The sequence below is a fragment of the Momordica charantia genome (assembly GCF_013281855.1).
Source record: "Momordica charantia cultivar OHB3-1 chromosome 7 unlocalized genomic scaffold, Mcharantia_2.0 BLBB01000007.1, whole genome shotgun sequence".
Classification (NCBI taxonomy): Eukaryota; Viridiplantae; Streptophyta; class Magnoliopsida; order Cucurbitales; family Cucurbitaceae; genus Momordica; species Momordica charantia.
The window spans coordinates 2420901-2437606 of record NW_028275165.1 but is presented as its reverse complement, the minus strand read 5'-3'; the positions used below and the strand labels follow the sequence as shown (position 1 = coordinate 2437606).

General features: G+C 33.4%; 2 protein-coding genes across 9 annotated transcripts in view; one reads left to right on the top strand and one right to left on the bottom strand.

Moving 5' to 3' along the window:
• LOC111018550 (lipase class 3 family protein) overlaps positions 1-2774 on the bottom strand; it is a 50059-nt gene extending 47285 nt beyond the window's left edge. Inside the window, exon 1 of one of the 2 annotated variants that reach the window (XM_088126400.1) lies at positions 2262-2774. In XM_088126400.1, coding sequence (XP_087982526.1) covers positions 2262-2693 — 432 coding nt within the window. In that variant the 5' untranslated portion in view covers positions 2694-2774. The remainder of the gene's footprint in view (positions 1-2261) is intronic. The other variant, XM_022294677.2, reaches the window with a different exon arrangement.
• Positions 2775-5149: 2375 nt separating this feature from the next.
• Positions 5150-13406, top strand: LOC111018595 (Got1/Sft2-like vescicle transport protein family). Of its 7 annotated transcripts, none has more exons than XM_088126756.1 (7): positions 5150-5381; positions 8683-8760; positions 9023-9111; positions 9247-9327; positions 10242-10339; positions 10420-10495; positions 13107-13406. In XM_088126756.1, the coding sequence occupies exons 2-7, from the start codon at positions 8733-8735 to the stop codon at positions 13137-13139; spliced, it is 405 nt and encodes a 134-aa protein (XP_087982882.1). In that variant the 5' UTR covers positions 5150-5381; positions 8683-8732; the 3' UTR covers positions 13140-13406. The 7 variants fall into 7 exon arrangements, with proteins under 7 accessions (XP_087982882.1, XP_022150442.1, XP_022150445.1 ...); XM_022294750.2 differs by having other exon boundaries at positions 5153-5381; positions 9020-9111; XM_022294753.2 differs by lacking the exon at positions 5150-5381 and adding an exon at positions 5430-5473 and having other exon boundaries at positions 9020-9111.
• Positions 13407-16706: the final 3300 nt, after the last annotated feature.

Genomic DNA, 16706 nt, shown 5'->3' with positions numbered 1-16706 from the left:
CTAGCTACAACCTCATAAAGAGATTTGACCTTGGAGACAATTCCTTGAACATACAACACCTTCCATTTGCAGACGACACCATCCTTTTCTCCACGTATCAGGACACTTCCCTCAACAATATGTTCACATCAGCCGACTATTTAAGGAGGCATCCGGACTTTTAAAATCAACCACCAGAAATCAGAAATCTTGGACATAAACCTAGATGACAGTGAGCTCTCAACCTTAGCATCCAAGTATAATTGCAAAAAGGGATCATGGCCTACCCTCTACCTCGGTCTCCCCCTACACAGCAAGCCAGAAACCCTCTCCTTCTGGGACCCTTTGGTTGAGAAAGTTAAGAAAAGATTACACTCATGGAAAAACTCCTTCATCTTCAAAGGTGATAGACATACACTTATTCAAGCTACACTAGCAAATCTCCCTACCTACTACTCTTCACTCTTCCCCATGCCTTCTAAAGTTGCCAACACCTTAGATAGTCTCTTTAGAAGCTTCTTATGGAAAGGTACTAAGGAATCAAATGGGATGAATTTAGTAAAATGGGACATCACCCAGCAACCGCTTTTGGTGGGGAGTTTGGGCTTGTCCAACATGAAACAGAAAAGCAACAACCTACTGGCCAAATGGATTTGAAGATATTTTAAAGAGAGGATGGCTTTGTGGGATAAGGTGATTTAAACAAAGTATGGACTTTCTTCCTAGTCCCTTAAACCTATCGCAACCACTCTCCCAAATGTGTCCAAACCTTTAGCCTCAGGAGCTGGTTTTTGATAGGCTGGCTTATAAAATTGGTGATGGCAGCACCACCCCTTTCTGGACAGTCCTTTGGTTGGTCAATGAACCTCTGAAACAACACACGCCACTTCTCTACACCTTATCTTTGAAAAAGGAGGATTCAGTTCGGAATCTTTGGTCTGTAGACAATAATTGCTGGAATTTGAGGTTGAGGAGAAATCTAAAGGATGCTGAAATTGTCAAGTGGGCAACCCATTCACACAAGCTCTCTACGGTTCATCTAGCCACAGAGGTTGACATCCTATCTTGGAAACTAGAACCAAATGGCATATACTCCACTCACTCTCTCATCAAGGATGTCGCACAGCCTTGTCATATTACTCCACAACGACTGTATGAAGGCATTTGGAGAGACTCATACCCAAAAAAGGTGAAATTTTTCCTTTGGGAACTTAGCCATCGCGCTATCAACACCGGTGACAAGCTCAAAGAAGGATGCCCTACATGGCTCTCTCTCCCATTGGTGTGTGATGTGCCAATCAAACCAAGAAACCCAACAACACCTATTTGCCACCTGCCTTTTTGCAACCAGATTTTGTAACTTCATCCTTTACACTTTTGGATGGTCCACTGCATTACTGATGGCAGAACTTTATGTGAGCATTTTTTTGGATTATTTGGAGAGAAATAAACCAATGCGTCTTCAACGACAAAACTCTCCCTTTTGATAGTTTTTTTTAAGCTATAGTTTTTACCGTCATTAATTGGTGTAAATCCTCCCCTATGTTTCATAACTATAGCTACACTTCCCTCTTAGCCAATTGGAAGTGCTTCATGTAATCCCTCTTACGAGACTTTTATAATTTCATACAATCAATGAAATTGTTTCTTTCAAAAAAAAAAACAGAGGATTGAATCTAGTTGAGACTCCTGCTGGGATCTAGTCAAACTCTTTGCTTCTACTTGGTGCTTTACTTCTAAAGCGTTTTGTAAGTTTCCATTTGCTGCACATTTTATGCCAATTAGAAATCCTTTTTGTAACCTCTTGACTCTTTTGAGATATCTCGTCCTCCTTTCATATGGCTTTTGTCCATAACACAAGATTTGTTTCCTATCCAAAAAAAAAAAAAAACAACAACAACAACAAAAAAGAATTAATCCTATTCCCAACCCACTTCCTCACAAAGTTTGACACAATATTTTGAAATCTCTCATTGCCTTTTCGAACTTATCCTTAGTCAAACTTGGAATTTTGAAGAGAAAACGGAAATACAAAGAGAATCACTCAACTCGTATTAGAACAAACCAAAAGTAGCTATTGAGATAGATAAAATGATAAATAGACTCCGGATTCATTTTAATCACGTGAGGAAGAAAAGCAACAAACCCTTTAACTTAATTTATTCAACTCGCAACACGAAAGTTCAGCTCGTGCTTCATCTCTAAAACCCAAAGATCGTCCCTAAAACTTCCTTCGCCAAATTCAAATTAAAGAGAAAAAGAAAGTGGAACTGGTCAAATACCCGTCTCTCGTGGCGCAGAACGGTGTTGACAACAGCGGGAGAATCACCCGGAGATTCGAGAATGGTTCTGGCCGTAGCCTCCTGAGCAATGCCGCTCTGAACCATGGCGACGATTCTGATGCAGGAAGCCACGGAGACGGCCAAGAATGGAAGGACATATCGGCGTCCGCAAGCAGGAAAAACAACGATGACGAGATAGGCGCCGAGAATGATGACGGCGGCGTTGGAAATGGCCAACACGATGGTGGAGCACCGAATATTGTCCAGCTTCGACGACGCCCCCATAGCCTCCGTTCTACTTCGAATGGGACACCATGGCGATCGGATCGAGGGAATGGGTGATCGAATTTGATGCTCCGAGATCGAACACGAAATGGGGAGAATCAATGGTTCGTGTAACCCGCAAATTTCTTCGCCGATTCTCCGCTCCATTTTTCCAACGAACTCTTCTTCGCAACTCCACTTTACGCGCGAATTTACAAAGAAAGTTCGCCACTTTGACTATAGAAATAGTGTAATCTAAACAAATAAATAAATAATTTGGATATACCATTTTGTATAAATGAACTATTCAATTTGTAGATATGCATTCATTCTTTATTTATTCAAATAAATAAAATTTATCTAAAATATTTAGTTTTAATCTTGGTAACTAGTAATTAATTGCCATTAATATTAACTTTTTTTCCTTTATTAATATTTTTTTTCCTTTCCAAATGAGAGGAAAATAAAAGAAAATAAGGGAATGATGAGACTACTATACCATCATCGTCAACTATATTAATCATTTATTCTATTAAATACAAAATATTAACCCAATATTTTTATCCTAGACATATGGTGGGAATCAAACCTGTGTCTTCTCCTCAGCAGCATTCAACTATATCTGCATTTTTTTTATTTACAATGTATAGCATACATCACTGTAAAGCTAACCTATTATACTAAGCTATTAATACAAGATTAATAGTATAGTATGATATTTTTATATAATTTTTATATATTTGATTAATTATATAGTTGTTATATAATATATTGTTTTATATAGTATATTTGATGCTATACTATTTTATAATACTTGTAATTAATTTTTATAATTAAATTAAGATGATTATATACTTTTTTATATATAAATACTTTATATAATATTTATTAATTTACTCTATCTTATTATTATGTAATTTAAGATATATTATTTTTATGTGAATTATGTGAAATATATTATATTTTTATAATACAAGTAAGATACCCTCCCTCTAATTTATATTTCTTTATTTTAATTTTTAAATTTTAAGACTTATATTGCATTTTAACGTGTCGAAATAATTATTACAAATAAATTTTTATTTAAAATTTTTGTTTTTTAATTTAAAAAGTTGGACAACAACAAAGTTATTCAATACTATTTATATTTAATGGTATCCAATAGTTGAGATGCTTAGTTGATAGCAAATTCAAAAAGAAATGTACTTGGATCAACTTATTAATAATTCTCATCATATTTGGAATTAATATCATGGGATATAAATGCACCAATAAGATTTACATTATTGGGTATAATTAAGGTTGAACAATCCAATCATATAAATTTACTGAAACTCTTCTAATTAGATGCTTTAAAATGTAGGACATTCTATTAAACGCTTCATTAGCTACTTTGTAACTATGCAACCCCATAAAAACTTATTAATTTCATCATAACCCGATAATAATCACATAAAATACTATTTTGGAGTGAGAGCATGGAGAAACGATTTATGAAACATGAGCAAAAGTGAGAAAAAAGATAAATAAATTTTAAAAAGTGGCAAGAGAGAAACGAGATAAAAAATAAAGAAATACGTTGAAGTGAACGGGTATGAATGAATGTACCATGCAAAATAATAGTCACATCATGCGATGAACGATTACTGTTTTTCAGAGTTGAGCACGCGTGAGTTATTGTCATACCACCTACTTTAGCGACAGCTTGCTATGAACACGTTTATAAACATGATATTAGCATCACACATAGTTCATCTAATCATTAGCACCTAGTGGAAATATATCATTAATCATATCGGTCACGACTAACCACTCGTAGATATGCCAACTTGGTAAGTGGGTTGATTAGCTAATCATACTCCCTTTAATCCTCGATTGCTACACTTGGTCTAGGTGGCCATACCACATAATGCCAAACCATGCACCAAAATGTGTTATAACACCTTGTTTTCATATTTTTATTTTTAAATCACCAACTAAATAAATCATGAATAATCATGGTGCTTGCATAGTCGACAGGGAGAAAAGTACATTCGCCTTAAGATTAAGAACAACATTTTGGGTTAGAAAAAACTTTAATAGGTATGAACTAAGTCAGCCGGTAAAAGATTTGGACCATTTGCTTAAAAAACCCAAATTAAACTCCTTATTTAGATACCATTTGATAATTATTCTGTTTCTCAGTGGTAGATTAAAAAAATCAAATTATTCTGTTTCTCAGTGCTAGATTAAAAAAATTGTAAGTGGTAAACATTATTTTCATTTATGTATTTCTTTATTTTTCATCTATTTGTTTAAAACGTTTTTAGATTGAACTTAAATTCAGAATGTATTTTTATTTTTTAAAGTTGAATACGAATACAAATGTATTTCTAACTATATTAAAACATATCAAAAGAGTTATATAGTAAATGGTAAGGATATATTTACAAGAACTCATGGTATTACCTCCCACGAGGTGAGGTCGTAATTGAGCTATCAAGTTAAAAAAATATAATTTTAGACAACTAAACTATAGTTTAACGAAAATTGACATGTAATATTTATGATCGGAGATATCTTAAAAAGTAAAAAGAAAAAAAACCGAAATGATTACACTTTTACCGGTTCGATTTAATTTCTGGGTGACTCTTAGTCTCTCTATTTCGCTCCGTGATTCTCTGTCTGTCGCTTCGTTTCTAATTCCGTTTGAAAGTGGAAAATTGAAATTAGGGTTCTTGTTACAGCACCTTTCGATGTCAAGCTATGAGCTCCAATTGGAAAATTTGGACGAAACTGATCTTCTAAAGTTCAAAAAGTAGGATCCAACCATTCAAAGAGCCGACCCACGAACCCTTTTTTCACTCAAGTTTAAATGTAATCACTTCCTTTCCACTCTTCGTCGATTTCTTCATCGTCTTATTTGTAATGTTTATTCTGAAATACAAGGTTGCATATAAACGGGAGAGGTATCTGAGTCATTATAAATTTTTCATTTTATACTTTTTGATTCAGAATAGAAGAATGCTCCTCTTTCATCTCACCCTTGGTCAATCTCCAATACTGATTCATTTTTTTGTTATTTTTTTACTTTGGAAGTTTTAAAGATTTATATTGGATGTAGTATAGCGTGGTGTATCTAGAGTGTACGTCTATGTAGCTAATGTAATATCAGAGACCATTTCTAGAATTATGAATGGGAGGACCCTGAAAATCAGATTCAGTATACTGTAAAAGAGTGTCATGAATAGTTGTAGAGGCTTAAAAGGAAGTTCTTGACACGTGTTCAATTGATTTTTATTGATTGAAAAGGGAATATTACACTCAAGCAGAACTTGTTGAGCAGTAACGGAGCTATGCTGCTCCAATCTTCTATCCCAAGTTTCAAACAAGGAGACATTATTTGAAGAAGGTTGAGAAACAGAAGAAGAATTACAATCGGTTGGCATTACAACTTGTGGATGAGCTTTAGGAAAGAGAGATTCTTTAATTTATGATCAGGAGCTCTATGGCAAGGGTGAGCTTTCAATAGGTTGAACTCGTACAATCCTTCATGCAGTTTCCCTTGGATTTGGATAGGTGCTCTAGTTTTTTGGTTGTTCACGACACATATAAAGGGTGAAATTAAAAGATTGCACGATTATGTCTAGCAAACTAGCTTACACCTCTGGAGTTTCAATTCTTCCGGTGGGTTTTCTTTTGGGTTTTTTTCCTCTTGTGTGGTTCTCCCTCTTCTGAACACTATTTGTTTTCTTCGCTGTGGAAGGTGAGATTATTTGTTCGCTAGGTCTCGCGAGTTGCATGCGAGGACTAACAGTTTAGCACTATTAATTTCATCCAGAGAGCTTCCTCCATGCAGTTGGGTTCACAGTGATGTGTTCCGTTTAAATGTGCCCTAGAGAGTTTGGACAATGTGCTTTGGAGATGTAACTTTGCTACCGACACATTTTTTGATGACTTTCAGTGTTAAGTTGAACTGGCAGACCGTAACCTGGCTAAGACCATAAGTTCAGAAGGAGGTTCCGCATTACAAAGCTCTTCTTTTGAAATGGCTTTGGCACTTTGTGGTGGAGAAAGACAGTTTGTGGAGACGGGTTATTGCTGCCATTTATGGCGTGGAGTCTTTTGGGTGGCTGGCAAAGTCTGCAAAAGGTTCCTCTATTGGGAGGCCTTGGATAGATATTCAACGTCTTCGTAGTGAGTTTCTCAAATCTCTCCTTTTTTAAAGTTTCTTCGGGTACTACAATGCGTTTTTGGGAGGATTCTTGGATAGACACGGTTCCTCTTTCCATCTCTTTTCCACACCTCTATGTGCTTTTTTTAAAGAATGAGTTCTCCATAGCAGATTGCTGGGCTACTGAGGCTTTAGAAGAAATTTGTTTGAGAGGGAGTTGAACAGATGGGCTGTTTTCACGGAAAAGATTGCAGGGGTGGTCTTAGGACTTGGTAGAGACAGATTGTGGTGGAAGGCAGATAGTTCTGCGCCTTTTTCGGTCAATTCTGCATTTTTGGCCCTCACGTCCCCCTCCCCTAGATTAAATTTGTCTACAACTAATCAGATTTGGAACTTCAGAGTCCCTAAAAAAATTTCCTTTGGACTATCTATTACAGAGGAACTAATATAGCTGATAAGCTTCAAAGAAAGTTTCCTAATTGGGCTCTTTCCCCTTCTATTTGTGGTATGTGCTTAAGGGATTTGGAAATGGTGGATCACCTTGTTTTGCATTGTACTTCTGCGACCAAGGCTTGGTCTTTTATTGCTTCTCTTTTGGATCTCTCCTGTGTCTTCCTAGGAGAATTGAGGATTTTATTTCAGAAGGTTTCCGAGGATCTCAGCTCAAAGGGAAAGCTAGTGTCCTCTGGAATTGTGCGGCCCAGGCTTTACTTTGGCTCCTTTGGAAAGAAAGGAATAGTCGCCTCTTTGAGTATATTTTGACTCTAGTGGATTCTTTTTGTCTAAATATTAAGCATGTTGCTTCTTGGTGGGTTTCAATCCACAAGATTTTTTTTTCTTTTTTTTTTTTGAAGTTACAGTCTTCATTTGATTTTACACGATTGGAAAGTTTTGATTGCATCGTTCTTTAGGGAGGGTTTTCTCTACCATCTGCCGCTAGGTTGTTTCCTTTTGGGATGGTTTCTGTTTTATTAATACACCTTTCTCTTGTTTCTTATTAAAAAAAAGGAGGAGGTTCTGCATTAGATTCTCCAATCCTAAAACTTCTACCAAATGAAATTAGTATCATTGACTATGGATACCTGGTTTCCTAGGTTGGCTGACATACGTTTGGCTCAGTCTATTGCTAGGGTAGAAGAATGCGATCTTGTATTACCTTGTAACACAACACACACAATCTTAAACATCGAGGGGAGTAACATTTATCAGAATCTTAATGGGATGCTACATGTTTGTCAGGCTAACAATTGGCTGACATTATTTTGGTTCGGTCTACGACTAGAATGGAGGAATGCGATCTTGTAATACACACATATCTTAATAGGATGCTAGATGTTTGCCAAGTCATTTGGTTCAGCCTATTGCCCGGATAGAAGAATGCAATCTTGAAAAACACACGCACACAATCTCTAACAGTGAAAGGAATGGTGTTTATCAGAACCTTAAGGGGATGCTTTACGTTTGCCAATCTATTAATCTCAAGTAGATAAGGAGGCGGTGTTCATCAGAATCTTAATTGGATACTAGATGCTAATGAACATGGATTCTGCTTATAGAATTCAAGAATATTTTCAGCTACTTCCTGTTCTGCTTCCTATTTGCCATGTAGAGTATGAGCCTGATAAAATGAACTTTATCAATGTTGTCGGTGTAAAACTGGAGTCTACTTGCAATGCTGTGTTTGTGTTGAAAATTACCATTTATGCTTCTGAATCATCGTTCAATTCCGAGCTATAGACTGGGGAGGAGGAAAAGAAGTAAAATTGAATGAAACCAACACATTCATCATTCTTGGGGAATTAGTGCAATGCGGAAGTTCTGTTTTATTTTTGTTTGTATTCCAGAAGCTTGCTCATTTATTTGTACATGTTACAGTTGTTAGTAATTCAATAGCTGATGCATGCAATCTGTTGATAGGTTCAAACCAGGTTTACTTATTCCTTACTCTGTGTGTTGATATCTGTGTTTGTTAACCCCATTTTTTGTGTTTTTGAATTGTGGCAGTTAGTGCTTGTTTGTCCGACAATTGAGTGCTATAACAACCAGTCAACAAAATGGCCTACGAATTGACTGAGCAAAAAAGTGAGCATTAGATCACAATGTATTTGCAGCCTTAGTGTGCTTTACTCATTGCTGTTCGGTTATATTCAGAGGCATCTCTTTTATTCTTACATATTCTACATTCTTGGAAATTGGATTGGTCAACTAGAAAAAGAAGTCTCTCTTTCGTGGAGTTTCTTCTCTGAGTTGGTGGATTTTTCAAGAAACTCGAGAATACTAGTGCTGTTGATTCAAATCTGCAATATAAAACGGTCAATAACTGCATCTTTTTCAAACGCAGAAGTTGGACTTGGGCTGATTGGTTTTGGCTTCTTTTTCACATTTTTGGGTGTAATCCTGTTCTTTGACAGGGGATTGCTTGCTTTAGGAAATGTAAGTCTCTTCCATAGTTTGATACTGCTTTCTGTATTTATCAGGATCTTATTGTTTCCAACTTTCCTAACGCTTGTGCTCCCATACTCTCTCTCTCCCCTCCTGTTTTCTTTCATAAAAAATATATCATGTCAGATATTTTGGTTAACTGGAGTAGCACTTTTACTTGGTTGGCGTTCTACGTGGAATCTTTTTACCAGTCGAGCAAATTACAAGGTATGAGAAATTACTAATCAAGATTCATGCCAGATTTTAAATTGGTGTTATATATGACCTAGTTTTGAAGATGCTAGGAGGACAGAATGGCAGGATGAAAAGATAGTGGCACGATTAGCTAATTGCAAATGTAGATCATGTAGATTTGCAGTAGTTAATGAGTCACGTAACTTAGTATGAGACCTCTTTAGATCTTTTTAGTACTGGCTTCCTTCGTGGTGCTTCTCATATCGGTCATGCAAACATTTGAATGCACATCAATGAAAGGTTTTGGTGAAAGGTGGATAAAAGGGATTATTTACATCAATTCACGTTTATGTAAGTGAATGTGCATTTATATGGATACAGATATTCATTTAAGCAAGAGTAGAGATATGATTTTCCAATCATACTTCTCAAGGGGACGATAACTCCAAAAATAGCATGATTTTCCAATTTATGTAGGGTTATAGATGCAGATAATTCGAGTGAAATCTGTTTTAACTATTTTGTGGCAGCTATGGATGGAAACAACTTGGTTAACTTCCACAAATCTAAATAGAGATATCTTAATTGTATTGGACTGGTGAGGATTAGTGTTTCTCATTCATTGTTATGTCACCATTTTTATTTATGTTATCCCATCTTTAATCATTACCAACTGGAGAGTTTCTTTTCTTCTCTCTTTTTCCTCTTTTCTATCTCGACTTTAAGACTGGGGAGGATGCTTAGTCCTCTCCTAACTCTTTCAACATCCTTCCGTTAATAATAACTGTATCAGTATGTGCAACCTTTCTTGCGAGTACACTGCATTTCTTATTTTAAAAGAATAAATATTAAGAATGATTCTATATGTTATAGATATCTGGGCTAAGATTCTGCCGGTTATTCTTCATGAAACGTTAGTTTTGGAGTCTAAAGTTTTTTTTTTCCAGGGTTCTGCATCTTTTCTTCTTGGGCTCTTCTTCATTTTTGTTCGCTGGCCCATAATTGGAATACTCTTCGAGATATTCGGCTGTTTCGTTCTCTTTGGGTTAGTTTCTCGTCTAAATTTGCATCCACGAGCTAAATATTATTACAACATCTCTCTTACACACGATTTCTCTAATGCAGTGGTTTCTGGCCCTCCATCAAAGGATTCTTGTACCAGATTCCAGTTCTTGGGTGGATACTTCCGTACCCCATCATGGTAAGGTTTAGTTACATTGTTTCATATGCCTCTTAGATTTATTAGTTCATATGCCATGTCTCCTAGAAAATGCTTTATCAATTCATTCCTGGTCAATAGGCTGAATCTATTAAAGTGGCCATTACTAGAGGGTAACATTATATACTTCCCCTCACGATTAAGGCAAAATAGCGTGTATTTTAAAATAAATTTGGTTTCCTGAAATTAAATCTTGGTGGTTTGATTATTTTTATTTTTATTTTTTTTCCATACTTCAGAGTTATTTGATAATCATACAATGTTGAATCGTCATTTGAGTTTGACTGCCAAGACGAGACTTAAAAAATCTGCAATTTGCCTTATTAATATTACATAGAAGTTAAATAATCTTTTCTAAAGATGTGTTATGGATTGAAGAACACCTATATTTTTGAATGGTTTAAATTCTGTAATAACTTTGGTTGGAATCTCCCAGCTTTCTCAACTTGGATTCTATTTTTGTGATTGGGGTCCAATTATTAGCCTAACATATCTGGTACTCAATAAAGTCGTGAATTTAATATTTCAGTTAGGCCAATAGGTGGCCCAATAAGTGTCAGACTCATGACTGCTTGATTATATTGAAGAGAGCCTTTACTCCTATCTCCAACCTTCCGTGTTAACTTTCCAGGGTCTTATTATTTGTTTGTTTCATACGAAACGATTATGGCCAAGTACCGCTCGTCTCTTTAGGTGTCGGTATCTAAAGGTCTTCGTTTCGTAGCTACTCTTTTATATTGTACTCGAGCCTTCTTTTGTATTAGACTTCCCTTTTTGTATTTCTCATTTGTATGCTTCTGTTTTGATGAAAGCTTGGTTTTCTTAATTAAGCATTAAATCCGACGATAGAGGAGTTATGAGGAATTTACAGAAAGACGACCCAATTTGGTGGGGTTGTTGTAACCACAAGAAAATAGAAAAAAAAAAGAAAAGAAAGAACAAGCTACATGAAGATGGGTTAAAAAATCTACTCCAACCCAAAGTCCACCAGAACACTTTAATTTTCTCTAGGGCTTTTCTGCTTCCAAATTGCTTTAGACAGAGAAAGCTCCAGTGACCAGTGCAGTGCCTTTTCTCTAGTCTAAGTAGGAGCACAAAGACTGAAAAGTAAACAGCCTAGGGCCCTCCTAGAGACATCTTCAATCCATGTTCAAAAGATGTCTCCTCTGTTTAATGTCCCACTTCAAAAATACACATCATTTTGTTTATGTCATGATTGGATGAATTTTTGACATGTGGAGAACGGGGATGTTGTCTGTCTACTGTTGTAGTTTCTGTTTCATAACAGTTTTTTTTTTCTTTTTTTTTTGAAAGTTTACTGTCACTTTCTACTTGTCTAATTTTTCACTTTTTAAATTCATACTTTTTATTTAATTTTAGCCGGAATTCAAAGGTAACATTTTTTTTAGTTTGTTTAGGACTTTTTTTGGTAATGTTATTGTTTATTGTGTTTGATAACTATTTTTTGTTTTTTGCTTTGAAAAAAGAAACATAAACATGTTTGGTATATTTCTTATTTCTCATTCAATCAAACTGTAAATTAATTTTTATTATATATGAAAATTAATTTTTATATTAAATATTTAATTTTGTAATATTATATTTAATTTTTAATATTTATTATGCATTTTATTAGTCGAGAATGGTAAATTAATGTTTTTGTTTATGTTTTGGAAGGAATTGAAAAAGCGGGAATAAGAAACAAGAAACTTGATTTTGTTGTTTTGTTTCCAAAATTTTTATATAATTTTGGAAATGTTGCTTAAAAATGAGAAATGAGAAATGAGAAACACGAGTAGTTACAAAAAAATTAATTTTGGAGTCTACTTGGTTCTTTTTGGAGTTTAGTCTTCGCTCTTGGTGCTAAGGAATGTTTTTTTCCTTGTGCGGATGTTGGCTCTGGAATCAGTTTGGTTTTCCAAGTTTTGTAGCAAGTAGTTTTTCTGAGTTCTGTTTTAGAATGTTTTCATCTTTTTCGAGCTTTTATTGCTCTTATTGCACTATTTCTTCGTTATTTTCTCTTCTCTCTCTTATGTTTTCACCCCTTTGAGGTTTGTATCTTGAACATTTTTTCTTTTCATATTTCAATGAAAAGTTGTTTCTTGTTTAAAAAAAAAAAAGAGAAACCTGAATAGTTACAAAACACTTATATTTCTCAAAAACCAGAAACTAGAAACGAGAAATAAGAAATGGAAACATTACAACGTGTCTTTTAAATTTGACTAAGTTTTTAAAAGCATGGTGCAAATTGTTAGTAAAACGAACACGATTTTGAAACAGTTAGTAATAGAACAATGTGAAACAGCTCTTAGATAACCATCATGGGTTGGCATAATGGTCCCAAGGGGTCTAGGTAAATTCTAAAAAATTTAGAGAGAATGGGTTCAAATCATGATGGCCACATACTTGAGATTTAATATTCTATGAATTTTTTTGGCAATCAAATGTAGTAGGGTTAAACGGTTGTCCGGAGATTGGTCGGATATAAAAAAAAGAAACAGAATAAACCTTAGATTTTCTTCTATGTAATATTCCATTTTGAACAATTAGGTATCTGGTGTAGTTCCAAAATGCTGACACTTAACAATTTCAGATTCTTGAAAGCCTGTGGAGAGGAACTGGTTGATCTTCATCGCTTGAAACGAGCTAATCTTACGTTCTAATGACTGTTGACGACCCACTAATTCGATCATTAAGACACTTTGTCTTCAGAGGGAAGATTATGAAGGTTAGTACATTGATTCTCATTCTAGTTCTCTGAAAAAATGACATGGTGTAGTAGAAGATTTTGGATATAACATGTACATATGTACACTTCCCATACTTTTTTGTTTTTGGTGCTGAAGACAGTGCAATTCAGCATTAACATCAATGCCAATGGATATTTCCCTTTTTTGTGTGTTTGAAGTAATAGATTCAAACTGTAAGTTTATACTCAATTCATCATTTGGTAATGAGGTTATTAGTTATTACTTCAAAGTTGTTTGTTCACAACGGCCATTGACAAAAACATTTTCAACGTAGTATCTTGGTTGTGTGCTGGCAAAAAGAGTCTCATCAAACTTTCCAGGGTTGAATTGTTTTCCGCTACATGCATCAAAAACTAAAACTAAATCACAAGCCGATGATAAAAGTGATTTTGTAATAAGTCAAAAGTATTTTAGCTCCCGAGGGACAGTCCAATTGGCAAGGACTTGGAGTTTCTTTGTCATATTAGCTTAGAGGTCTCAAGTTCGAACCTTTTAGCGAGTTTAGTACAAAAATTCTTATATTTTATTCAATTTAGTTTTTTATATATCTATATGTGTGTGTATATTTTTTTTTCCCATTTTACCCTTCTCATCAATGAATGTTAAAATTGGTTGGGTTTAAGGTTATATGATATAATACTGAAATTTAAAGGAACAAGTAGACTATCTAGAAAAAAGTCAAAATTTCTCTCTCGTTTTCGGATAAGGCTTTCCTATCCTTCTTTTTACTGTCCATAGAGACTCGAATTATAAGTCAGCTTTGGAGGATAAGTTAGAAATGTTCATCTATTATGTGGTCAAATTCTTTGAAAGGGAATGTGTTCAAACCTCATGATGACCAGCTACCTTAAGAATTAGTAATTCTTATGTGTTTCCCGGTATCAAATGTCGTAGGATTAGACGATTGTCTAAGGTTTAGACAATTTTACAAAAATAGTATAATTGATTAAATTGAAATTTTTTAAACAATGAGATGAAAAAAAATATTTAGGGACTAATATATATATATATATATATATATAAACTTTTTATTATTATTTATTTATTTTAATGAAGTTGTGTTTAAAAAGTTTTTATTTTTTATTCATGACTAGTGATTTTTTTTTAGTACATGGGGTGGGAGTTCGAACTCTTGGGAATAATTCAACTGAACACAATTTTATGAGATTCACTGTCTAAACTAAACATGTATTTTTTATAGTAAAAAAACTTATAAACTCTTTTTTCTTTGAATCTCAAATTCTTCTCATTCAATCTTTGGATAACTATACAATACATTAAAAAGTTAATAAATAAGATCTTGAGGCAATCATGGTGTATTGGTTGTGCATTAAAATTAGAGCAAAAAGAAATATATTTTGAGATATTTTCAAATCCACAGAATTGATTTCATGACGTTTTTGTTTTTTAATTTTTGAGAAATATATGCGTTTAGTAATGGTAGATTTGTATCTCATTTTTCATTTTGAAGATTTTATTTTATTTTTTAATTTGTGTAGTTGGAAATAACAAAATCAATTTTTTTATTTGTTTTTAGTTTTTTTTCCTTTTCAAAACATAAATATAAATAATATATATATTTAAGAGAATGGGAAACAAGAAAATTATCAAACATATTTATGTTATATTTTATTAAAAAACAAAATAAAAATTAAGAACAAGAAACAAATTTATATTTCTATCTACTTAAAAAGAGGAAAAAATAAATAAGAACAAGAACAGGAACGTTATCAAAAGCCATTGCCTACTTGGCTCCCACGGGGACAAGAATTAATGACTAAGAGGTTGGAGAAGTGCTTTGGGTTTGCATCCCCAAAAAAAGTCATGTGGTTAAGGAATTTAATGTATTGAGCTGCAAATTGTGTTGGGAAAATTATCTGATACGGAAGTATTGATACTTCTTTCATTCACTATTTGTCAAGTCAGTATCATATATATATATTTATTGATTACAACATTGTGGGGTGGAGGTGCGAACTCATGACCTTCAGGTCAGAAATAGGTGCCTAAATCATTTGAGCTATACTCGGTTTGGCAAGTCAGCATCATATTAAAAATGATGTGAGGCTCACAAATATTATATAATTATTTATAAAGATAAAACCATAATGTGAATAAAAGAAGTAGGTACTCTCGCGATACTTAAATAAATTTTTCCGAGGAAAATGGTGCACCTACTGCTTCTTTGAATTAAATTCATCTATCATTCTGAGTAAATGAAACTTTGTTCATAAATGATACTCTTTGGCTCAAAATTCAAGGTCCAAGATAGCAAATTTTTTCTCCTTTTTCCAATTTGTCGTAGATAGGACCTATTTTATTTTAAATATCCATGTATTGTTGGTTGTGGAAATGACCACGATGAAGTAGAAAGTTAAAAGAAATAACGTGAACGTGAGTTAACTCACTGGTTAGGATATTTTGACAGTTTAATAGTTAAGATATTTTATTCATTTCCTAGAAATCGAAGACTCAATCCTCTATCCCCACAATTTGCTGTATTAAAAAACAATTAAAAAAATAGCAAATTTAATCACAAAATTACAAAAATGATTGAATGGGGTTATGATTAACACGAGTTATACTAATAATCCTATGATTGTTATTAAATAAAGGTTAAATGAAAAGTTTAATCTCTGATAGAGGAGACTTTTTAGTTTTGTGTTTAATAGCTCCCCCGCTTTTAAGGTAAGTACCTTTGTTTATACCATAGATGCAGAGTGGTGGATCTAGAATAAAAAAATGATTGAACGTAGATGTGTATCAATTTGATAAGTATTGTAATTTTAACCCGTGTTGCAAACCTTTCGATAGATTTTTATTAGAAAAATTATTTAAAAAAATATTATCATGTATCAAATAAGTTAGAAAATATATATTTTTGGTATAAAATAGTTGATAGGATTTAATAAAAAACGATAATAAAATTGATTTTTGGGCTTTTAAATTTGTAAGTTTTGGTAGAATTATTTAATTGTACAGTGTGTGTATTAATCCAACATAATTTGAGAAATTTGATTAATAATAATTTGAGAAATTTAATTTTATTAATTTAGTGAATTTTTGTGGATTTTTTTTATTGAATAAAGGGATAAAAGTTAATGATTTAAGGGTACGAATTTAAATTTATTAAAAAGAAAAAGTGCCATGATATAAATTTAATTAGACATATTTTGTCAAGAAAAAAAATTAGACATAAAAGTTAAAATTATTCATTATATTTAGAAAACCAAAAGAAGCTGACACTCAAAGTCGATCACAGAACAATAAAAATATATTAAACAATCAAATGAGACTCAAACAATAAAACTATATCTAGAAAAACAAAAATTAGTAAAAAAATATTTAAATAATAAATTCAATAAAAATATATTAAAAGAATAAAAAATATATTTAAAAAATAAAAACTAATAAAAATTATCACTAAACTATACCATCAAACT

Coding starts and splice junctions, on each gene's coding strand:
- LOC111018595 (XM_022294750.2), top strand. CDS start 8,733: ATGGCCTACGAATTGACTGAGCAAAAAA. Junction 8,761..9,019: donor CGAATTGACTGAGCAAAAAA/GTGAGCATTAGA, acceptor TTTCAAACGCAG/AAGTTGGACTTGGGCTGATT. Junction 9,328..10,241: donor CCAGTCGAGCAAATTACAAG/GTATGAGAAATT, acceptor TTTTTTTTCCAG/GGTTCTGCATCTTTTCTTCT.